Source organism: Heterocephalus glaber, unplaced genomic scaffold (assembly GCF_053883595.1).
Source record: "Heterocephalus glaber isolate CG9 unplaced genomic scaffold, H.glaber_assembly_v1.0 deba00001550, whole genome shotgun sequence".
Taxonomy (NCBI): Eukaryota; Metazoa; Chordata; class Mammalia; order Rodentia; family Bathyergidae; genus Heterocephalus; species Heterocephalus glaber.
The window spans coordinates 10113653-10139415 of NW_028258343.1; the positions used below are offsets into that span (position 1 = coordinate 10113653).

The 25763-nt window shown below is 38.6% G+C and overlaps 1 protein-coding gene across 15 annotated transcripts in view; it reads left to right on the top strand.

The window, feature by feature from the left end:
• The window catches only part of Utrn (utrophin), a 527655-nt gene extending 506818 nt beyond the window's left edge, over nt 1-20837 (top strand). For all 15 annotated transcript variants that reach the window (XM_087190253.1, XM_087190252.1, XM_087190262.1 and 12 more), the window contains 6 exons: nt 6070-6228; nt 6584-6824; nt 9587-9695; nt 10747-10839; nt 15422-15444; nt 18808-20837. In XM_087190253.1, coding sequence (XP_087046379.1) covers nt 6070-6228; nt 6584-6824; nt 9587-9695; nt 10747-10839; nt 15422-15444; nt 18808-18816 — 634 coding nt within the window. In that variant the 3' untranslated portion in view covers nt 18817-20837. The remainder of the gene's footprint in view (nt 1-6069; nt 6229-6583; nt 6825-9586; nt 9696-10746; nt 10840-15421; nt 15445-18807) is intronic.
• Nucleotides 20838-25763: the final 4926 nt, after the last annotated feature.

Below are 25763 nucleotides of genomic sequence, written 5' to 3' on the forward strand. Positions count from 1 at the left end.
TCTTCCCTCTGTCTCAGACAGCCCATTCCCACCTTCCCCAGTAAGATACAGATGGGTAGTTGATTCCCTTAAGAAACACAGAAAATTAATGGTAAGACAGATTTTAAACTATATGCTGAAAAGTATGTCTTGGTATTACCTAAGGCACGTTTTACCCAAAGTAGTGACATATGAGATAAAAGGTAATTTTAAACATAAAAGAGTTATATGTTCAGTTAAAATACATAGGCAGATCATATCCATGAGTTTATAGATAATGGTTAGAATGAAAGAAGTAAAAAATTAGAGTGTCCCAATTTGAGGTCAATTAAAAACATTCCATAGTGGATGGGGCAGCATTTAGGAGGTGGTAGGAAGGTTACCGAAGTCTGTGAAATACAGAGCTAAGCCCTGAGCACATGACACATTTAACCCATCATAGAGAAGTCTGCCCATTTGGTAGATATGTTTACCCTTGAGTTTCTAACTCTTTCCATTCAGAGAATGTCTATCACTAGAAAAGTAAGACCACAATTCTCATTCGAAATGTATTCATTCCTTCAGCAAGTACTGGGCTGGGTTAGTTAATGTGTCAGGACAGGACAGTTTATGGTGCCCTTTGGCAACCTGAGTTCCTTAGAGAAGACCAGCATAATTACAGGAGTGCCAAGTCTAGAGCCTTCAAAACCCACATTTGGCGGGACGGGCAGAGGGGTGTGGTCTGGAAAAGATTGAAAACCAAATCAAAATACCTTAAGCAAAAAATGGTATGTTAGTAAATTCCACAGCACTCTAGAACTTTTCTCTTTCTTGAGTTCTTCACTTCACTCCTAGGCATCTCTTGAGGGGATTTTTGGTTTTTTTTTTTTACTTCAAGCTGGTCCATGAAGGATATTGTTAGGTTTCTTTTGAGGAATAATGGTGAGGGTGCCAAAATAGCTACTGGCTCCTCTGTGGTATGGAGCGAGCCACGGGCCATCATTCTTCTGTGCACTTCGCTCATCCTGAGGGAGTCGTTGTAGAACCCCTGGGAGGTGAAACTCTTGTCCCCATTGTTAGCATCATTGCACAGAGGAGTGAATGGCGGCCCTAGGAAGTAAAGGAGCTTGCCCTGGGTCTCAGAGTCAGGAAGTAGTGTAGCCGGGTCAGCCCCCAGCAGCCTGACTCCAGGCGTAGGCACTCCTGGCCACGCCACTGAGTCGCCTGTGCTACCAGGGGGAGAAGGGAGGGTTTCCCACGTGTGATGCTGAGGGAGATCCAGAGCCACTGTAGATCCATCCAGTCTACCAGAAGGTTGTCACTGTCCTTTCCTTGATCCTGCCCATTCTCTCTTCATTTCCTGTTTCACATTTGAGAACTAACTAGATTTTCAATGCAGAAGATTCTACAGTTCAACAACCTGTATGATCCATCTCTTAAATTTGGCTGTGAGTGATCTCAGCCTTTTGAAAAGAAAAAAAGTCTTCTGCTATTAGGTAATAGAGCTGAGATTCCAATTTGAATTTTACATTTGAGTTATCCAAAGCCCTTTGAGTCATTTGTGTCTCACACAGTGGCTATCCCTCCTGCAGACTGAATCTTTCTGGTTCCCTCATCTTGGGCCATGTCTCACCCACCCCCATAGCTTTCCTCTTCCTTGAACTCTTTAATTATCTTTTGTACCTCCATGTGTCATGGGTGGCTAATTCCCTAGCCTAAAATAGGAACTGGCCTCCCAGCTTTTTACCCCACATATGTATACCCAATTCCCAGTACTTCCTAATTCTGTGAAAGTCTGACTCTGGACAGTGTAAGAGGGCATTGATTTTAAGAATACAAAGAATCTTTGAAGGGAGAATTGAGCAGCTACATCTGAGAAAGGGGTAGGACTCCAGGGGGTCTTGGGGAGTCTCAAGCCAGAATTGAAGGGTGACTGTGCCTTAGGCCATTGTCTTCACAATGTCTCACTCCATCTGTCTTGTGTCCCTGGAGACACTGTCTTATGTGGACGCATCACAGGGGAAGTCTGGGTATGGTTTGTGCTAACATTGTTGATTGTGGCTCTGAAACCTGGAATAGAGCAGTCCTTAAAAGGAAGGAAGCTTGTATTTTTATTTATGTCTCGCCTACTTTCAAAAGGTCCTTGGATGAATCACAGTTCTTTTCTCATCTGATGGGTACTAATTTTGTAATCTAGATTATATTTACTATGTGTGACAAATAATAGTACAATTATACTCCATCTAATTGTCTTTCTTGGTACAGACCTACACTTTTGAAACATTTTCTATTTTAGCACAAGGCACACTATTGATGTTTAATGACCCTAATCTGGTACATCATGTACTATTACAATTAAAGAATGTGTTCTTGGTCTTTACTATATATAATTTAGAACTAGAATGTATCTATTTTTATATTTAACTTTTAGATCTAATCATCTGTGAAAAACACTTAAGACTTAACATATAGTATATAAATTATCTTTAAGCTCTTTTTTTATAAGAATTGCTATAGTTTTCTTCCAGACACCTTAATAAAAGAATGTAATGTTCATTGCAATGATAATTATAATGATATTATAAACCTCATGAACTTCTCAAAAGAAATCTCTGTAAATGTTGACGACAAAATGTTTCTTAAATGAATTTGAACTGGTTTCGTAATACCCAAATCTTTAAAACAAACCTTTAGTTTATGTTACATAATATTGAGCACTACATTGAATCCCTGCGATCTAGTGTTAGCATAAATGCTCTTAGGGTATGAATGATCTAAAGGTGTTTAAGCTCTGTGCCCAAATCCCTGGTCAAATCACAGCTGTGAGATCAGCCAGGTACTTTATGGGATCCAAGTTTTTTTTTTTTAATACTTGAAGTCTTTATATTCCTTTTTCTTAAACTTCTACTCAATTTTTTATCTTTTTCTTTTAAGTATACTATTTATAGGTATTATAACTTTTTTTCACTCACGTAAGAATCAGCTTACTTAACATTTATTTCAACACCTGACAGTACTATCTACTTCTGTTCTATTTTGTGTCATCCTGACTCATACTTTCTTCCTTTTTCCATGTAGACAAAATGTTTTTCCTGTACAAATAAATGACTTGGCTGTCATATGAGTGACTGGGTTACTACTCAAGACATGCCCCATCATCTTTGACCATTTAATATTGTGGATTATACGAAGCTAAAACTTTTTCTTCCTTTTCAAATCATTTACTGTTTTGTTTTGATCTCTGGCTGATTGATTGTATGGTTGATCCTTGAGATACAGAAATTTTCCTGGGATATTTACGAATTTTTTTGGATACTACCATCTTTTTCATTTTGATGCTCAGGTCTTTTTCAGCCTGAGAAATATTTGCAAAATGTTCTACTCTTATTGTGCAGTTACTTTATATTCCATCCACTCGATGGTTATGCCTTGTCTATTTGTCCTATCCCTGTGTTAATCCTGTACATTTTATCTTTGCTTATTGCCTCTCTCTCCACACAAAGTGAGGGACGCGCCTCTAGGCAATACTGTGATCCTTTGGAGCTAACTGCTGTCCCAGTGGTGTGTATCTGTTAGTCTCCTGGCCTGCTCCTGCCTCTCCATGATAGCTAGATCTAGAGTGCTGGCCATGTACTTCCTAACAGCAAAGTACCTTCTTCCCTGGGATCTTCCTGCAAGATTGCTGTTTCATTTTCTACGTGGGCAACTAGGAACTTTGGATCGGCTTCCAAATGCAGCCTCCTCTCAGCCTCTAAACCTCAGAGCGAGCATAGGATTCTTGTAGAGGCTCTGTTTGTCTCCCGGGGATGCAGCAGTTTTTTCAGGAAAAGGAGCAGGAGGGAGGATGCCTCTGAGAATGATGCGATCAGCTACATCAGCCCTTCCAGGCTTGTGGCCCATCCTGTCTCCAACCCTCACACACACTGTTTGATGAGTAAAGTGAAATTGTCTTCAGCCTCATATAAAATGTATAATATAATTAATGCATACGAATAACAAAACGTCCTTTTAAAATATTTTTATTATAACTTCTTTTTAAAAGAGAGCAGAAAAACTATGTGTGCTGCAGGTTGGATAGATCTGTTAGAATGGGCATCCATGTGCCTTATTTGTGGTTTTTATCTCTGTTGCAAGGATTCTACCCAACCTCCTTTTAAAATCCATTGACAGAGGTCAGAGGGTTAGGAGATGTATCTGTGTCTATGTTGTGTCTGTGCTTATATTGTGGTCGTAACCAATGTGTGTGACTTTTGTTTAAAAACACATACACATGGGCCGGGGATTTAGCTCAATGGTTCCGCCGCCTGTCTTGCAAGCGCAAAGTCCTGAGTTTGATCCCCGGTACCAAAAATAAAAATAAATAAATAAATAAATAAATGCCACATACACACATGTAAATGTACATATCTGCAGCTATATATACATATGTATATATACATACATACATATGCATACATACATAAATCTAAAGTTAGACAGACAGACAAAAAGACAGATAATCTGAAAACAGGAAAGGGGAGAGAATGGGGAAGGCAAATAAAAGAGGGTAGCAAAATAAACCACCCAGCAGCTCCTTTGAACCGCTGCTTGGTCTGTTGAGGTGAACCCAGTGCTCACCTTTTTTTCAGAAATGGCTAAAGCATAGATGTAATTTCAGTACTTTCTTTGTCAGAGTAAACTGTGATGACACAGGGCTGGAATTGCATATCAGACTCACAAGAATGAGAGCCATTGCCTGGCGTCAGGCATTCCCAATCCGCTGAAGAGCATGGGTTGTTTCAAGGCACAGGTGAAGCAGAGCGTGGTCAGGGACAGCCATGCCACACAGCACACACTTCCTGGCTGCCTTGGGGTGCTGTGGCCACGGTCACTGGCGAGGCTGCTAAGGGAGACAATCAGCTTGCACAGGAAACTCAGTCTCGGGATAGCTCCCTTTCACCCTCTGAGAGCTACATACATAACAAGCAGGTGTTTTCATGAACCTCTGTCTTATAAATCTATAAATTTCAAGACTCTTTTACCAACAGCCATTGAAACAGTCCACATACAATCTGCTAAAGCATTCTTCAGCTAGCATTCCTCAGATATCAAGCATTATGCATTTACAAGATCACACTGGATCTTCCTTGTAAAGCAAGAGATTCCAGGCCTGCTGGAAGGCATTTGCTCCCCATAAATGCATCAGTTTTCTCTGCATTCAGTATCTGCTGTATCAGTCGTTAATTCAACCTCATTCTTGATTATGTCAAGTTCATTAGATAAGTAACTAAGTAAACAGAACTCCAGTAAATTAATGTGGTTTATACTTTAATGCAGAATGATTGGTCCTAAAAGTTTAGGTGATAATATCAAGTAAAACATCTGTAGCTACTTTGTAAATGTGTAAAATTATCATTTGTGGGAGTTATTTTGAAAGACTGTAAAGATTATAACATCCTATGGATTATAGAATATTTCAAGATTACTTACAACCAAATGCTAAAGGCAAGGCATTCAACTAATTTTTGTTCGCTGATCTTTTTTTATGAGTAATTTTTTATTAGTACATGTCTATAGTACATAATGTTTACATTCTTTGTAGGGAATTGGTACCTGTACATAATACATCTTAATTCCTTTTTTAATCCCCCTTTCCTAATGATCTCTTAATGTACTCTTGATATTCAATGAGTGAGTTTACCTGTATCTTTTATATTAACTGTTTAAGCCTTACTTACATTAACTTATTAGCTTTATTTACGTTGACCATTGTCCCTTATTCTATTCTCTGTGCTGAATAAAATCTCTCTTCTGAGATTTGTGAGAAATAACTGTTAGAGTAAGACAAGTGTGAAGTGTGAGACGTCAGATGAATATATTACTAGAGTCTTAAAAGAGACATCATGGAGGGCCAGGGATTTAGCTCAGTGGTTTTGGTGCCTGCCTTGCAAGCGCAAGGTCCTGAGTTCAATCCCCAGTACCAAAGGAAAAAAGAGACATCATGGAGACATTGAGCTCTAAGACAAACTGGCCCAGCCACCAACCGAGCATCATTCCCCACTACTTCCTGGATGTCTAGAGACCTTGCCATCCAGACCTGAGCTTCTGTGTCCATCTCCTCTGTCCTTCCAGGGAGGACGAGCACGCCCTCATCCAGCAGTATTGCCAGACTCTTGGAGGCGAGTCCCCGGTGAGCCAGCTGCAGAGTCCGGCTCAGATCCTGAAGTCTGTGGAAAGGGAAGAGCGTGGAGAGCTGGAGCGTATTATTGCAGACCTGGAGGAAGAACAGAGGTGGGCTAGGCCTGGGGGAACAACCTGTGTCACCCTTTCTTTCATGTGAAGGTCTCACTGGCCCTTACTTCTCTCCAGAATGATTGTCCAAGATACCATGGTGGAGTCCAGAGTTTAGACACTAACACACTGGAATGTATGCTGCGAATCCAGTGGTGTTGAGGGCTTCAGGAGTGTTGCCTGTTAGAACACTGCCTAAAGCTCCAGTTCTCTTCCTGCTTGCTCATTTTACTGCTAATGCACGCCTTCACCTGAGAGGAAATAGCAGCCCAAGCTAAAATCGGAGCTTATAGACACTTTGGGAGAGAAGGCAGCGTACACAAGAGCAATTCCATGTTTACCTTCTTTGTTTTAGGAATCTGCAGGTGGAATATGAGCAGCTGAAGGAGCAGCACCTGAGAAGGGGGCTTCCTGTCGGTTCACCTCCAGACTCGATTGTATCTCCCCATCACACCGCAGAGGACTCAGAGCTTATAGCAGAAGCAAAACTCCTTCGGCAGCACAAAGGTCGGCTGGAGGCGAGGATGCAGATTTTAGAAGATCACAATAAACAGCTGGAGTCTCAGCTGCACCGCCTGCGGCAGCTGCTGGAGCAGGTAAGGGTGCACAGGCCCCAGCGGTCACCTCCCTCCTGGTGGCCTGGGCCTCATGTCAGAAGCAAAGAGGTGGACCTTCAATTTCCCCCCTTCGTAGTTTCAGCTAGACTAGCTTAGAAATCCCTTTTACACACACATGTTAAATCCTCACTGGCACAAAAAAATGTGTTTTCCCAGTTTTGATTTCTTCTTCTTTTGCACTGAAATCTATGTCAGCTCAGAATAGTGTGATAGAAAAGATCCTGTGATGTTCATCTGTCCGTATGCCATGTGGGAAGCACCTGTGGCCATTAAGGGAGAGCAAGTGACCTGAAATCTGCATTCTAAAGCTTTCCTCCAGTGAGCCAAGAGTGGGCACGCCCAAAATCACTGTTTTCTATTTTTAGAAAATCCAGGAACAGGTGGTTATTAATTTGCTAATGTCTTTTTCTAACACTGGACCAAGTTTTATGGCAATTGCTTGCAGGCTTTCTTGACAGTGACAAATATACATTGTGATGAAACCATATATGTAAGATGGACACAAAATAATGTGCCTTTTTAAAGAAATACCATCACTCATATTTTCCCCCCTTTCTTCCTTCTTTCCATTCTTCCTTCCTTTCTTTCTTTCCTACCCCTTCCTTTCTTTCTCACTCCCTTTTTTTTCCCTTCGCTATTACTTTTCTTTCTTAATGCTGGTCAGAACCTACTAAATCGATTTTATGATTCAGTGAGTAATAACTTGCAGTTTTAAAAAGCTCTGTTCTTTGATTTATAAAAGAACCAGCAGATAGCATCTCTGCCTTCCTGCCGCCTGCAGTCTTGTTAGAGACCACAACAAGACAGTCTCATGAATAACAAGTACATATAAGAGGATCATGTCCTCTACAAAGACACAGCATGTAGACACACTTGGTTACACGTAGCCTTGAAGAATAGGAGTCGTGCCTCAGAACTGGCAATGAAGACGCCTCTGTGTAGGATAGAATCCCTGCCGAGGGGCAGGGAACTCCTTGCTTGAGGAAGGAGTTAACATCAACATTCAAGTCATCTGCTATCTTTTTCTCCAGTCTGGGCATTGTGGAGCCCCTTGGTAATATAATAGAGTTGCTTTTCTCCAGAAATGATGTATCAAATCAAAGCAGAAGCTACTTTCTCTCCAGTGATTTGCTCAAATTTTAGAAAACCATCCCGTCACAGTTGCTATCAGTGTCTTTTAATGTGTCAGAATCATTTGAAACATTATAATTTCTGCATTACCTACATTGTGGCCCACAGGTCTCTCCTTATACTTTTACTATGTACTTTTCTCTGTGTCTACCATTGTTTCAGAAGTTGTGTGACACGGCTTTGTGAAAGGTCTACTTCAGCACCTCCAAACTCTGCATCTAGAAAAAGCAGCTCCTCAAAAGTCACCCAAGGGGCCAGGGATTTAGCTCAGTGGTTCCACCGCCTGCCTTGCAAGCGTAAGGACTTGAGTTCAATCCCCAGTACCAAAAAAAAAAAAAAAAAAGAAAGAAATGACCCAAGACCTAGCTTTCTGTTAAGAGCTCAGAATGTTTGATTCTTTACCTTAGTGCCAGGTATGTGCACTGAAAACTTGCTTTGCTTGTATCATGAATTTGAAGTTTCTGAATGGTGCCTGAATAAGGGATGAGTTTTCTTGTGCGTTGTCTTTATTTAGAATGAGAAGTGTTAGTGTTAACAACTTTGTATATACACAGAATCACTGCGGAAGGAAGCTGTGCTTGAAACCTCTATTTGCTGTAGCTTTTTGATGCTTGGGAGGGCTAAAGGCTTTCTGCTTGCTTTCCCTCCCCCTGCTCCCTCCATCCCATTAGACAGAGCTGTCTAATAGCTCATGTGCTTTAGAATTGCACAGTAATGCTTTTGGAGATAGCTGATATCGAAATGCCTCCAAATATCCCAGATCATAGAGCACTTATCTCTTCTTAACGATTTAGCATGAATGCCAGAAGTAGATGAAAACTTCAACTCTGATAGTAGAAACAGGCATAACTATCAGACTTTAGCCAATATGAACTTAATGGGAAACTGCATAAAAATGAGATGTGTGTATTCCCTATACGGTGAATCTCACTTGCTAATTTTACCGTACACTTGTCAACATATCCATCACCATTCTAAAGATTTATGCAACAGTACACATACAAAGTGTTGGTAGTGTTAAATCGCTTTAGATATTCTTACTACACTGCTTACAAAATTCTGTGCCATGGGCACTATTATCATCATATCCATTTTAAACATAAAGACTCTTGTGACACAAAAGGTTGTATCATTTGGCCAGAATTATACCACTTCTGAGTGGCAGAATTACAATGTGACTCCAAGAAACTGGCAACTGAATCTAAAATCATACTCAACCACTCTCTCCATTTATTACTTTTAAATATGTGCTAATGTTGAAATTTGATAAATTTACCATATTAGAGGCCCAGTGTTAAATTTTGAAAGATGAATGAAGAGTGTTTCTAAATTTCCTTGGTTGATATAAAAGTAACAGAAAAATAAAGGGATGAAAATTACATTAATAAATCTTGAAATATAACCAAAGGAGTTCTTCAAGGTGCAACATGGAAGGAGAAACCCACTTGAAACTCAAGTGAAGCACTAGTGCCTCTACCGAGCAGATGCTAACAGGTTTCGGGAAATACCTGAGAGCAGACTCCTCTCATTGAATACCCATGGTGAGGAACAGGAAGTTAAGAGGGAACTGCTGTCCTTCAGGGTTGTTTGATTCCTTTCTCTGATTCCAGCCAGAATCTGATTCCCGAATCAATGGTGTCTCCCCATGGGCTTCGCCGCAGCATTCTGCACTGAGCTGCGCACTGGCCCCAGACCCAGGCCAGCAGTTCCACCAAGCAGGTCAGTGTCCCCGGGCCATGTACCCAGTTTCTTTGTACTTTGCCACTTGTTTGCTTTTCATTTTAAGTCACATTCTCACACGTAGAAGCCTTAAAGCACACGAGAGTGTTCTCTGCAGTCTGAGATGAGTACAACACCATTTTAACAATATCAAAGAAAGCAAATATTTTAGGATAATAAGCTACAATGTACTGGCTTATATGGTGTGTAGGAGTGGATTGGATTTCAGTGAAAAATGAAAAATGCTCTTTGCTTTTGGAACGGACAAGAAATTAAATTTTTTTGCTTTGAGAAGATTCTTTTTTTAAAAAAATAAATGTCTCTAAAATTTCTACATTTGTGTTCAGACCATAATATTAAAGGCTATTACAGCAAACATTATGGTTTTTCCCTCCTAAGGTCCGGGAGCTCGTTCATCTGTTTTATCCATCCTAGTCCCAGTAGACATTTCCTGTTCTGTCATTTGAGGCAGTGGTCCCATCCAAGACCGTCAGCAGTCACATGAGGACCTGCCACTCAGGCCAGGAAGGACTCTCTAGGTGTTCAGGGATGACATTTTGAAATTCAGTTTCTGAAATTCTATGGAAGACTGTAGAATGTGACTAGATTAATTTATTTGTGGAATATCTTATCACAGACGTTTACTTTGTGACAGAATAAGCTAGCCCACACTGCTAAAAGAAAGAAGGGAAGAGAAATTGATAGACTATTTTACTTGTATGAAAAAATACTTGTCATGCAAAATAATTGATTTCCAAGTAAGACATAGAGCTCAGTGACTACATTACTTATTTTTCAGTCTTGTTTCCCTTGATGCGTAGATTGTTTCTACACAAACTATTAATCCATTTTAATTGTGTAGGATAACATTACCAAGAAATGAATGCAAAAATGTCTTTGATATTTCCTCCTGAATGTGTCCTTTTCAATGAGAACCCATTTCCCATTGATATGCTGAGGCTGGGTACAGTATGGTATACTGATGTTGAGTTTTGGAAAGCTGGACATTAATTTCAGGAGGTCTGTTGTTGTTTTTTCTGTGCTGTCCCAGTGGCAGAGGACCTGCTGGCCCCACCCCATGACACTGACACAGACCTCACAGAGGTCATGGAGCAGATCAACAACACATTTCCATCTTGCTGTGGTGAGTACGAGAGGCCATCCCAACACCCCCATACTTTTCCTGCCCTTCCCCTTTTCCCACAAATAGCCCTTTGTCTTCTCTGGCAAGATAGCAAACGCTGATATTAGAAATAACGTTGGGTATTATTGGAAAATAAGGCAAACATTATATATTTTGACAAAGAGAATGTAGCTCAAACTAGATACCATCACATCCCTGGGGTGTAGTGACAACACAATCCCGCTCTTTGAGATTTTTCAATATGCCTTACAAGTGGTAAAATGAAAGCAAATAAATAATATCCGATTCTAAGAAGAAATTACTCTCTTCAGTGCAAGCTTATTCTAAAAAGAAATTATTCTCTTCAATGCAAGCTATCATAAGAAACTGGTATTCCTTCAAAGGACAGCTTTTAGTGGCATGCCAAACAAGGCATGAAAAATAGCCTTTCAAGTGTAATTCCCTCTCTTTTCTTCAAGACATTGTTGTTGGATGTCATCAGATTCTAGGGCAGAAAAGGATTATTTTCAGATTTTCCTCTTTTTTTCTCGACTGATTTCTTTTTTCAAGGGATAAATTAATCATTGTGTAAAAGCCAAGTAATTTAAGGCATCACAGATTATGACTCTATGAATTTTCCATATGAGCAACCTAGAGCCAGAAAATCACCAAATAAAAATGCTCCAGATCCCAGGAGAAATTATATAATGGTTCTAATTTATTGATTATTTTTCCCAAATGTTTTGTTTTGGGCATTTTGCCACCTTGCAATTTCTGCTGAGCTCTCACCTGAAAGACCTCCACAGTTTCAAATTGAAAGTCTCTTTGTATGTAGATACATGCTACTGATACAATTATATTGTAAATAATCTTTCAAAGAATATGAAATTATTATTTATAATTTGGGTAATATCCTCCCAAACTGATTTTAAACCTAGACAGACATTAACCTAAGGCTTTATAAAAGAATCACACCCTCTCCTTTCACTTATTTCTGCCATTACCATCTCTGTAGAAAATACATCCTAAATGAAGAGAAAGATATTATCAATTATCAGTAGCAGAGTTAAATAAGATATAGTGATGTGATCACAAAATTTACCTTTATACCACTCTGTAGTTTTGCATATGCCATCAATAGCAGGACTTAAACTATTTAAAGTATATTTCTCTCTGTATTTTTCAAGACTCTGAGCCTAAAGGGTATATTATCATTTGCACAAGCTCATAAATACATCTTTTTATATTTGCAAGCATGTCATTTCTCAGGTTTTCATTTGTAATTCTCATACTGTGCTTCTTAAAGTTTGTGTGATTACATTTAATGTCTATCAGTCCCCACGCTCACTCCCCAGAAAGCACACACATGAATATGTATGCACACAAACACACTCACATAATGCACATACCTATACACACACACACATACACACTTTTGACTCTAGAATCAAAAGAAAGCCAATTGCTGCCTCCATGCTGTTAGATTGTTGCTTACTTTTTTGTGTGTGTGTGGTACTGGGGTTTGAACTTGGGACCTTGCGCTTTCCCAGCAGGTGACGGAACCACTGAGCCAAATCCCCGGCCCTGTTGCTTACTTTTTGGATTATATAACCACCTTAATAGAGAAACAGATTCAATCTTTTATATTATCATTCAAGACTGAACTTTGTTTTAGATGTTTGGGTTCTGAGCAGTATTTAATGTCTAGACAAAACCTCATCCTACTTCTCATAAGTCAGAGTTTCAAAATCAAATTTTTAAGATATTGCTGTTTAGTTCAGCTCACACCTAAATACATTGATTATTAAAGAACAAATTTTGTAAATTGAATTCTGTTTAGAAGGTTTTATTTAAATGTCATGGTGGACATTTTCAATTTAAAAATCAATTGGCAGTGAAAGCCAAAAAATGTTTAAATATTACCTTATAATTTATATAAAATGGATTATTCCAAGTAAAATTTCTGTGGTACAAATTTAAGATTCTTTCATTTTCTAAAGTACTTTTAAGAATACAGTTAAAAAATATATAAAGAATTATGAGTAAAATAACAGAAAACAAATAAAAATAGATAATTGTAGAGAAGAAAATGAATCTTAAGAGGTAAATGATTTATTTCATGCTATACTTCCCCTTTTAAATACAAGTATAAAATTCCTGTTGATTGGGAATATTATTGGTTATCAAGGTTCAGGGAATAGCTGATGGAGCCCTGAGATACCACAATAGGAAGCACAACTTCTGAAAGTTGTGCTGTTACTTTGGATTTAGTTCTCTCTTTTTGATATTCATATTTTGCTTTGATAACATAAAAATCTCCAAGGTAGTGACAGTTTCCACTTAAAAAGTTTAATTGATTGGTTTATGAAATTGATACATATTTTTAAATTATCTAAACTTTTAAAATCTTTTTAAATGGATGCATAATAATCGGTACATGGCATAGACTTGTATATATTTCTGAAGTGAAAGCAGGATGAATTAATGAGTGATTAAATTCTCAAACTGGGAATTGTTGAAATGTTCCCAGATAGTAGTCAGAAGGTGCTGTAGAAGTCATTTGCTTTAGTGCTCCTCTCATGGCTCACCTAGCAAATCTTTTAATAATGCCTCACAATTCCCAAGGCTTACTGACCACTTTTTGAGGATTCATCTAAACAAATGGGATTGGCCCCTGCCCAGTGCCAAGCCAATCTCTCGAGCCCCTATAACTAATGATAATTTTAAAACTGGTTGTCACCAGCGTGGGATGAATTGACCTGCACATTCATTTTGACTTTTGTCCCTTTTGTATTAAAAATTAACATGGCCACAAATGAATTTCCACTCCTGGTAATCATGGAATTAAAACGAAACTGTATTCATGATCCTAATTGCATGGATTGCTTAATTTAGCATAACTTTGTTTTAACTGTGTTGTATGTAGCACTTTAGAATTCCTCCATCTTGAATTAATATCCTAGTTGGTTGTCATAGCTTCTTTGGATTATGGCCTTTTACAATCTTTTAAAAATTATATTGAATTTCAGAGCAGCAGGGCAGGTGTTGGCATGTCATTCTGGTAAAGTTAATGAAGGGAATTTAATTATATTGCCAAATAAGTAATGTACACACTAAAATTTCCAGTGACTGCTATAACGATTTCTTTTATTAGTATAAAATATTTTCTCCCTTTTATTTCATTTAAGTCCTTGAAATACATGGGATGGTGGTAGTAAGCCAAGTAGTTTTTGCTGATAGACCAACAAATGCTTTTTAAATTACCGTTATTCCACAGGAGTGTTTCCGCTGTGAATTGCCCATGTTTGCTAAATTTAGGTGATAATCATCAAAAACTCAAAGCCTACTGAAAAGCAATGATTTCTTGATTTTCTTTTAAATATATATTTATAAGTTTGTCCAGAGGAGCATCTATAACCTTTTATTTGATAATAACTTGTAAGGTTAAAAGTATTGGTGTGGAGCAAAATAGATTAGACTTGTGTCTAGGGTTTGGCTATCACATTTGTTACTTACAAGAGAAGCACATCTCTGCTTCTTTTAGAAAGAGTGAACTTGGTAATAATTCCACCCAGGAATCCCTGGGGTGTGGCGTGCATGCATATGAAAGTCTACTCTTTTTGTGTGATGTAGCTTACATATCTGGCAGGGCTTGGCTTGCTTCAGTGTGATTCTCCCCCAAACACAGGGACTCACTCTTTCCCTCCAAGCATCATGGGGAGTTTCTACTTCACACCTTCTTGTTTTTCTTCACAAAGTAACTCCTACCCAGTGTGCGGTCATTGATGCCCTGCCCCCAGTTTTGCCAAAGAGAAATGAGAGTGCAGTAGACTGGTTAAAAAAAATTCTTATTTGACCAAGAACAGATGTTGCTGTAATGGCACTCCTCCTTCCCTCCTTGTGTTCAGTGTGATTGTGATTGAGAGGGAGGTGAAAAAGTAGAGACCTTGGATGAAATTTCACTGCCCTCACAAAGCCCACCAGGTCAGCTCAGCTTTACTCTTGTGGGATGTGGAACAGGGAAGAAATTGAAGAACCTGGATGCAAGGGCTAATTAGATGCTCTTACTGGGCCCATCAAAGACATTATTGTTAGCTGAAGGCTGTTGAGGAGGAGGTAGCCCTTTGGTGCACCATCTACCTACAACTTCCAGGCAAGGGTTAGCGAAGCGTGACAGAAACCAAAGAGTCATTGTCCCATGGGTCTGTTGGTCAGAATTTGTACTCTTCAGTAAAATATACAGAATTTGTTTTGTTCTGATGTATAAACCAAGTACACAGCATAATTTAAAGAGGAAACTTTGAGATATTTTGCAAAATGAAGTGATCACTGAATGTTTTAGTGCATATTTATTTAAAAGAGCTAGCATACTTTGGGTGGAACTTTTGTATTTTAAATCACAGGTGATAATAAGAAATTAAATAGGAAAACTAGCCTTTGTTGAAGCCTTGAGGGACTAGTGGAGGAGTTGTTTCTTATTTTCCTTGAGCTTCCCTTTAACAGTGATTTATTGTCCTACTTAGAGTGATACATTCATTTGCATGCATGAAAGCTGGAAGCAACAATAGGACCCTCAATTGATTTCTTTTGTTTTCTTTTTCAGCAAATGTCCCCAGCAGACCACAGGTAAGACTTAATGGCTTGATTGGCTCAATTCTTGCTGATCCAACCCAGAGTAAGCAGACTAGCTACCATTGATTTTTGTCCTACTCCATTCTCTATGCAAATAAGTAAACTTGTTTGACATTTAAATTGTAAATTGATTCTGTGTAAATTTGTCAATCTGGAGGGGCCAGGGAGGGGAGTTCCTAACCAGATCAAAAATACTGTGCCTGTACATTTGATCCTGTGTGTTCTAATATCATGTTATATTCTATATAAAGTTACCATATTAATTTGGCTGACCATTCTCTCCCATGTCTGTAGCTATCACAGAACATGGATTGAAAACAAAAAAGTGACAGATACCAAAGTAATGGTGCAAAGATTGTTACTTCAAGGGGGAAAATGTTTCTTGCTTAAAAATTTGTTGAGATCTGTTGGTAGCTCTAGCCTTTTGTTTTTCAGTATTTTCCTAAGCAGGTACTCTTGGTAATAATGTGCCACAGTTCATCTTTCTGGGTAGAATATTTTCTTCCATGCACTTCTTAGTAATTTTGAATCAATGAACCTTCTGACTGACACATTATCAAAAGAAGCTGGGTTCTTAGCTAGCAGATAAGGGGCGTGTGAAGTAGCATAGTAATGCCATAGTGAGAGCCTGTGGAGATCTTTTTCTGAGTGCTCCTGTCATCCTAGTGAATTAAAAGCTGGGATGTCAGCAGAGTGAGAGGTGGGGGAGGTGGTGTCAGAAGTGTGAAGAGAGAATGGAGAATATGCTTGGAGAACTGGAGGGAAGATGCTTCCAGAAATACAGTATGAGGAGCAGACTGCATTAAAGGGCACCTCTTAATATGTCATGAATTTTACAGGCAAGTCTGCAGGGTCAAATGTTGACTTACAACCACGTGCAGGTTCATAAACAAGCACAAGAGTAGCCCGAGGATTGCCCTTAATTTAATAAAGTTGTTGTTGTGGCTTAGCCAACCAAGGAGAGCAATTTAAGGGAACAGGCAAAGAAATGATTATAATGATTGAACTAGCACCTTCAGTTCAATGGTGAAAGAAATGAGAAATGGAAAGAGGCAAAGATGTATGAATTATAAAATCAGAGAGTGGATGAAATTGCCATTCTGGCCAAAGTAAGATGAAAAGGAAGAGGTGATTGTCAGAAGGAGGGATAACTGACATTGAAATGTTGGAGGAGTCACAGGTTTTGGTAATGGTCCACATTTGAGGAGATAGGTAAGAAAAGAAGAGGACAGGATCACTGGAAGAGAGGAGCTCAAAGAACTGAGAGGCCAGGGTGTTGGCAGAATCGTTTGTGTGGGTGTAGCTTTCACGTGAGTCGTGGAGCTATCCCTTCTTCAAGAAGTGAAAGGGAACATAACTCAAGGGGTCAGTGAATGACTGCATCATGAATGGGCTTTCATCTGACTGCCACATTATTCAAATGGGTGTTTTTCGGGAGAAGAGAAAGAAGGAATTGCCTTGAGGAGGTCTAGGAAGAGATTCCTGAGTGTGTGAGGAATATGGGAGAAAGAGCCCTAGGTGACTTTTAGGGTTATTGTCAAGCTGTGTCTTCAGGGAGATCTTAATAGCAGTTAGAGCAAGCTGGGAAGGAAGCATTCATGGTCCAGTGTGAGAATGGGAGTTTTCTGATGAGGAGCCATGGTCCAGAGGGCAATGAGGAGAGGTTTCACTGTGGGGAGTGCAGATCTCTTTATGGAACACAGTGCAGCAGAGGAAAGTGTGACCAGAATCTGGAGCATTTTGGGCAGATGATCCGGAAGTGTTGCTGAGCCTGCGAGTGATGGAGGGTGGGGAAGGGAGAGAGTAAATCCTCAAATACTTTACAAGTGCTCAGAATTTAAAGCAGAAAGGGATAGTAAGTCCTACTTTGTTTTTAGATTTTAATAAATTGAGCCTGCGAAGATCTAAATTGTTCCTGCCAATATAGTAACTCAGTGGATAGAACAAATGTCTGGCTCCTTCCTCCTTTTCTTCCACAGTGTTTTTCTTTGTTTCCTTTTCCCTCTTTCCACACCTTGGGTCAAATGGAAATTCATGAAAACTGTACCTTTTCTTCTGGATAGTTGTGCTACTGCTTATACTGTGTGGTCATAAATTTGTAGAATTCTGAGATCTAAAATGAGTTATTGTGCACTTATTGAACAGACACGTCCAATTTTCAGGGATAATAGAAAATATAGAAATAATAAAAAATTCCTGAAGCCTTCATTTTGACTTGAAAGAGTTAGTTATCAATATTAATATGTAACAAGTACCTTTCCCAAGTGGAATTGATTTCTCTCATTCTCTCTTCCCAAAATACATAGAATTTACTCTGGTTGGACTGATCCCATGTTAGAAAGGAATTATGTTTACTATTGAGATAGCTCACATACCTGTATCACGCTGAGGCTCTCTCACCTCGGTACCTTGGAAGCTAACACATGCTTGGAACTCAGTGAACATTGCCATCAGTGTTTGCTGACATGACAATGAAGGGTTCAGAACATGGAATACAGAATCGTGCTTTATGCAGAAGACACTCCAGGCTCCAGAGTCCAGTGAGTGTGCTACTTCTGGTCACCCTGGGAAGTGTGCTACTTGGGCAGCTTTTCCAGCAACTTCTTTAGCCACACATGTCCAGAGGAGCAAGACTTCATGCCAAGTCCTCCACAAAATAAAAGGCCCAGACAGACAGGGTGCCTTTACTGGAAGTCCTGAAAGTTTCCTCATGATTTATGAGGCATAGTCCCGTTTGGATGATTTTATTTTGTAGTGATTTTTAAAATGTTTCTAACTTCAAAATACGTTTAAGAAACCAACTGTTTGACCTTTCCTTGGAAGGGTTAATACCACTCACTCCCTCTACTGAGGCTTGGATCCTCTTGCCTGGGACATTTTACGTTTAATGGGCATCTCTGCCCACCCTTGGCTTTTTGATTCCTGTCTTCTCTTCTTTTTCTCTTGACCCCATCTTGAGTTTGACAGATTGGAGTTGTCAGGGTGCTTCTTCTGTAGGAGACCCTGTCACAGTCCTCCCACTTGTATCATTCAGTTGCCTTTGCTCTTTTTTCCAAGAAGAAGCCAGGTGCTCTCCATTTTAACTTGGTTTCAGCCTGAGCAAGAGGAAAAACATCCAGACTTTCTTCTTTGATATCTGCAGTCATAAAAAGCACACTGGGTGGCTGCAGGGTAAGAAGGACTTCATCCCAGGGAGCAAAAGTCACATGAGAATTTAGGGCCCCTTTTGAACATAGCCAAATGAGGTCAGCCTGGTTCAGACAGATGCACTTCTAATTCTTCAAGAAGTTGATAGGCCTATGCCACGTGGAGTGCTCTATGCAGATGTTGTGACAGTGCTGTTTTCCCCTCCCACAGGCCATGTGAAGTGTTCACCCGCCAGCCAACATTTCCTGACAGCCAGTGTTTCCCTTTTCTTCGCAATGCCAATTCCAAGTTCCATTTAACCTGAAGCTCCATGCCTCCTTGACACATGCTGTTGAGCGTTGGCTGTGTGTTCTACTGAAGGAGTAAAACACTGACTCTCCAAAGAGAAAAGGATATTTTGTTTTTATATCAACCATATATTATTGTTTTCTTCTTCCCTTTCTATGCAACTGTAAATTAATGAACAGAGAGGTATTTGGAAATGGTAATACACTTGTCACCGATTTGTATAATGTATACGGCATTGGGAAGGTGGGTGGGGGCTTTCTAATATGATTCTGTCTTTTTAATACCCATGACAAACATTTCATAAGAATTAGAAGATCACTTCACATTTTTACATTCCTTCTGCTGCTCCTGTTAACCTTGTACAATGACTTTGTTTATTTCTTTGACTCTTTTACCATTGTTTGGTTATTTATAATTCATCACCTATATGACCAAATGGATTCCATGTATTTGTTCCCATAATTTGGCCAAATTAGAAAGTTCATACATTTCAATCAAATATTTAATATATATATATACATATATATAAATATATGTATATATAACAGCTCTGAGTATACTGTTTAACTTTATTTGACATCATACACTTATTTCTTTAGTGATAACCGCGTTAAAAATCATGTGGGCCTAAATGGCATGTCTATTAGAATATTTCCCCCACTTTTTATTCCTTTTTCTATGTAAGTAGGTCTTGATTTCTTTATTTATTTCACACCCCAGTCCATATGATTGAGTGCATTATAATAATCTCAAAGATCATTTTACCAAAGTTTGCCCATGTAAGCACATTTTTATTTTGACACAGAAACAAAACTTGGTACGTTTCCTATCCGCGGGTCTTTGATTTTTATCATAAAATACACAGCAGACCTTTACCTACCACGAGACACGAGCACATCATTGTCTTGAGTTCCTTTTAAAGAGAATTTTATTGTTGTTTTTGTATTTTCAACTCCTGTATAAATCTTGTGACTTCTAGTTGCTTTCTTTCTGAGAGCAGTCACAAATTTAGTGCATGTGTCATTTTACCTTTTGGATGGATGAACAGATGTCTTAAATTCCTGTCACTTGATCAGTATATTTGGGAAAGATGTTTTTCAAACGCCCATGCCACAACTTCTACCGAAGAATGAAATTAATGCTTAGATGGTTGTACCACTGGCTCATCCGTTGCGTGCATTCGATTTAGGTATATGGTCCCATTCTTTTATTTAACATTTAATGGATTCATTGAAAACATTTTACGTAATTACCAAATGTAGTGAAACCAAAAATAAAAATGAAAATAATGTGTTTTGATTCAAGCACATCTGCTTTTAAAACATCAGGACATTGTAACTTTGGGTTCTCTTTCACTGAGATTTGGCCAAGAAGGAGGCTTGAAGTTAGAAATTGTTATTCTTTTAGAATAGTTTGGGTGGGTTGGGGGGAAAGGGTGTCTATTTGCAGCATAGATATTTTGAGAAGAAGAAAAATGTTTTATATAAGAGGAAAGCCATGACTGACCACCTTTCTACCTCAAATCCATCTTCCTCCATCCTGTTGGAAACAGCTTTATGCCGCTGCAGTCTGCAAAGTGTAGAGCTTTTATCAGGCCATATGATACCCAAGAAAGCACCTATTTAATGAAAAAAAAAAATTCCCGGAACGCTGAACTCCAGGTTGTAGATTTGGTGTTTTCCTTGTTATTACTTTGAGAAGTCATGTGTTAATTTTTTCTGCCTGTATTTGTACGCAAGATGTTCTCTATCTGCTATTACAGAAAAGCTACATGAAACACTACATTGTAACCTTCTAAATAATAATAAAAAGAAATATATTACAGTAGCAACAATGGGAAATAAGTATATTGTTCTTTTGAAATATGTGGTAAAAAGCTAATCATAGAATATCATCTAATCTGGTTACATGTTGTATTTTTCATCCTGAATAAAAGTAATTTTAACACAGAATGACCTTTATATTCTGCTGTGTTCACTGTCAGAATGTCATCTTGGAATGTACATTGATGAAATTGGAAAGACCGCTTTTATACTGTATTTTCTCTCATACACACTAATCCATTCTCCTTTTGTTCTCATTCTCACTTTCTTCTCTTTTACACATGCATATAATTGTGTAATTCTTAATTTCCTTTGCAGATCAAAAGTTTATTGATAGGAAAAAATGTTCGATGCTAAAAACATGTACATAAAGCCTACTGAGCCTTCATTTTCACAACTAGAAGTTACTGGCATTTAGTTGGTTATGCTTTCAAATCCACTCTTAGCCTTAGGTTTTCAGCATATGTGCTTTTTGTTTGTGTCCTGGAGTGTAGCCATCATCAATTTCTAAAGCCATCCAATAGGAAGCAGTGTCAAGAATCATGTTACTTGATTCTAAAAAGTTTTATGTGAAGTAGAAAAATCCCTTGAAGTATAATTTGTTAACAGAAACCTGATACATTCTGATGCATTAACATTTTAAACATCTTGACACCAAGAAGTAATATTCTCATTAAGAATTCCTAAGGAAACAATTGGCTTCCAGCAACTTACTATGTATATAGTTGAAAATGGAAGTGAGAACAAATGAAAAGGATTTGTTTTTCTGCTGAGCCTTCAGTTGCTTATACAGCATTGCAGTATTTTTATTTAGAGAATGTAGTTTATCCTGTTGGATACCCTATCTCCCACATTCATCATTTCAGTAGACTAACTCTTCTAGACACCTTTCTAATTTTACTAGTTGAGAGCTTAAAGAAAATGCAGTAAAACAACACTAACACCTTACTTAAACCTGTGAATATGGTCCAAGACTTCATTGACATATAACGTCAGCTTGTGTTTATGTGCAGTTAAGTGGGCAGAATGAGCCTGATATGGAGGCGGCCAGGAGACAATCACAGTCACAGTATATCCAGTACCTGTGACATCAGTTATCTATTACCGCATAATGTCACATGGCAGCCATGAAGCCCCCAGAAGAAGCATTGTTTAGCTCATGGGGCGGGGGTTCAGCTGGCCCAGGAAGCATTCTTGTGATCTCAGCTGGACTTGCTCACACGTTCATGGTGAGCCTTGGGCTACCTGAGGGCTCCACTGATGGTGCTGAGTTTGCCCCCACGTTGAAGGGATGAATGGCATTTGACTGATGTGGGGTGGCAAGCCCAGGGGCCCTGAGGAAGCTCAGCCGCATTCTTTCAAGCACTTCAGGCTGACCTGATGTGTTCTCACGCACACCTGGTATGCAGCAGTCTGGACACATGAATGGAGGTTTTCGTTGATACCCAAAACATCAGCACTTCAGCCAAATTCTGTTCATCAAAGGAAATTACAAGGCTAAGTATGAAAAAGAGATTCCATCTCTTAAGTCAGAGAAACTGCAAAGTCACAGAACAAAAAGTAATGAAGGTACATGGAAGGTAATGAATTGGGGCCATTAGGTCTCACTCTATAAACTTTAAAGTAGGCAAAGTAAAGGACTTAGAGGTGAAATCACTAAAGTATCAATTTTCTTGGGCAACATATATACCAGTTCAATGAAAGGGAAAGGAAGTAGTCCCTTTATAAGACCTTTTTTTGTTTGTTTTGTTTTGTTTTGGGTACCAGGGATTGAACTCAGGACCTTGCGCTGTCCGGGCAAGTGCAGTGCCAATAAGCTAAATCCCCTGCCCAATATAAGACCTTTTAAAACAATGGTCAATATCAGTCCAATCCAATTACAAAACAAAATTCAACCAACAAACAAAAACCCAGACACAAGAAGGAAAGCTTAGCATTTCTGTGCCCTAAATCATAATAAAAGGAGAAGACTTCAAAAGTGAGAGGAAAAAAATCTAGATGAAAAATGGAGTAAAGAAATTATTTGAGAGGAGAACATTTATTCTGACTGAATCGTTAAATAATTTTAGCTAGAAGACAAAAAGCCAGGCATGTTAGTGGATACTTAGTAATTCCAGCTACTTTGAAGGCTTAAGTAGGAGGATTCCAAGTTCAAGGCCAGCCTGGGCAATTTAGTGACATTCTGTCTCAGAATTAGAACATTTTTAAAAGAATTAGGGATGTCAGTTTGTGGTAGAGTGTTTGCCCTGGGTTCATGAGAGAGAGAGAGAGAGAGAGAGAGAGAGAGAGAGAGAGAGAGAGAGAGAATACACAGGAAGTTCTTCGTTGCCCAAATGAGTAAGATACATGTGATGCTGTGCCCTTCTCAAGCACCTGTTTACAAGCATGCAATTTATTTGTACTTTGCGTGAACTTACAAACATGGCACTAGTCTCTCATTTTGGAGGCCTTCAAATTGTGACATTTTAAAATCTTTGAAGTTGGCACATAATTTCGGTTTCAGATTTTTTTTTTCCACACAGCTAATTTATTAGTAGAGCTTTGCACTTGGGTAATTTGGAGACAGAAATTGACAATTTGTCCTCAGGCCCTTCCAACATTGAATTTGTAATGGCATTAGCCAGCATTCTTTGAAAAACAGAACTAAAAGTATAGAGAGAGATTTGTAGAGAAGATTTATTATGAAAGAGTGGCTCACAAAATTGGGAAACCTGAGAAATCCCACCATTAGCTGGCTGCAAGTTGGAAGCCTTGCAGTGTAATTTCAGTTCAAACCCAAGGACTGAGAACCCAGGGATCCAATGGTGTAAGTTTCAGTGTGAGTCTAGGATACCCACAGTATCCCGAGGCAGGGGAAGGTGAACTTCCCAGCTCACACAGAAAGATCAAGTCAGTACTTCCTCCTCCCTTTCATTCCATTGCAGTTCTCACTGGATTGGCTAATTCTTAGCACCTGTGTGTTGATTGTCTTTATTTAGTCTACCAATTCCAGTGCTAAACTTACTGCCCATCAACTGGAGACTGAATAAAGCAAATGTGGCTTTTTAAATAAAATGGAGTACTGCTCAGCCATAAAGAGTGAGAAATTAGAGACATTTGTAGCTGAATGGATTCACATTGAGGCCATACTGAGATAAATAGGACACATGTGTAAATACTGAATAGTTTCTCTGGTGTAAGAAACTGAAACTGTAAATAAGGATCAAAAGGTATAATAGATAAGGTGAAATAGGAAAAAAGGGTGCAGAGGGGAAGGGGAAGTGGGAGGGGTAGGGGAAAGGAAAGAGGGGAATGGAATTAATATGAGAAGATGAAAAAATAAAAACAAAGTCTTTGTAAATAGGGAGGGATGGAGGGGTTGAAGGGAGGGCAGGGGAATGGGGAAAAAATGAGAATCAAAATATATTTTGTAAAGGTGCAAATCTCCAATGATGAATGTCATTATATTGTATACCTAAAATGTACCAAGAAAAATAATTTTTAAAATGTCCTTACAGATCAGTGGGGTAAATACAAACTAGGTAGCGCAAGAATAAAAAGCCAATATCTTGGGGGGGAAAACAACAAAAAAGCACCCTCATAGACACAACCCAGAAACAGTATTTGACCATCTGGGTGGGTGTCCCTTCACTCAGACAAGTTGGCACTTAAAATTAACCATCTCAGTAGTTAAATGGGAAGAGTTCCCAGACTGCTATGAGATGTAATTAAATGTCTTCCTCATATTACTTTGTTAAGACCATTTTTCAGAAATATGAATGTATTGATTTAAAAATCTTTACTCGAAGTCAATTAATTTTATCTTTTATCTTTTAATTTAGGTAAAATGACACTACTATGACTATTGGAAAGAATTAAGTTATTATAGTGTGATTTTGGCTCAAGTAGGTATCAAAATCCAGACTAGTCTTACTCTGTGAATCTCATGAGCCGTGTGTGTCCCGTGGGGAACCATGACACTCACATGTGTGCTCGTGCTGTCTGTATGCACACACATGGCCCACATGGTTCTCATCATATCCTGTTCTCATCCTACCTCCACCTCATCAAGCAGGTTTATATTGTCAGTTAATTCTAATCTAACAAAGAAAAACATATGTGGGACACAGTCCCTCCAATATGTCAATGATAAATTATCAAAATCTAAAAGGTGAGAAAGCTTTGGGTTACCTGACTAGAGGATGTTACCCATGAATCAACATTCTTCCTTGCTTTGAAATTTAGTAGCTGTAATTTCTTTGAAAACAAAGTATCTGAGTGTCTTGTGTGTGCAAGATATTGTTCAAGTTGCCAAAAACAAAGTAAGGCATTAGTTCCTGCCTAACCTAGTGGATAAATCCAATGAAAAGCAAATACTTGCAAAAACATTCAGGACCCAGAAGGAGGATTAATAGGTTCCTATAAGAGCATAGTGTACACCCTACACCCGACAAGAGATGTTTCTAAATATAGATACAGCTCAAGAAAAAAAATCTGGAATTAACTACCACCTGAAGAATAATATTCTAACAACTAACCCATGATGTCCCATATGCTTATTTGTATAATGCTGAAACAGTACTAAGAATACACCACAAGCTCACTAAAAATGCAATGGTATAGGAGCATTTCTCCTAGTGAATGGACTCCCTGGGTGAGTAATTTTGAGAAACTGGATGTTCTGGTGCCCTTTGGAGTTTCATAATACATGTGAATTTATTAAAACCTCTCAGAAATCTGAAGAAAAGAAATCTGCCTAAATGCACTTTACTTTGTATTTCTAAAGCATTTAATCAGGGACCCTTTTTGTATCTTACCTATCAACATGCTGTCATCTACACTTCGGAAGATGAATTAATGTCATCCGTTTTAATTTCCAAATATGTAAGTAGCAATCCTTGAAGATTATAAAAATGATAAGTGCATAGTAAAGTAATTATCAGTATCAATTCAGAATTTTAAAAAAGATAGTCTCTTTATATGACAACCAGCACATTCTTATTTTTTAAAGGTATATACTAAACCATGAATAGAAATCAAGTAAAAGAAAATAAAAATGACAGATTGCCTTCAGCC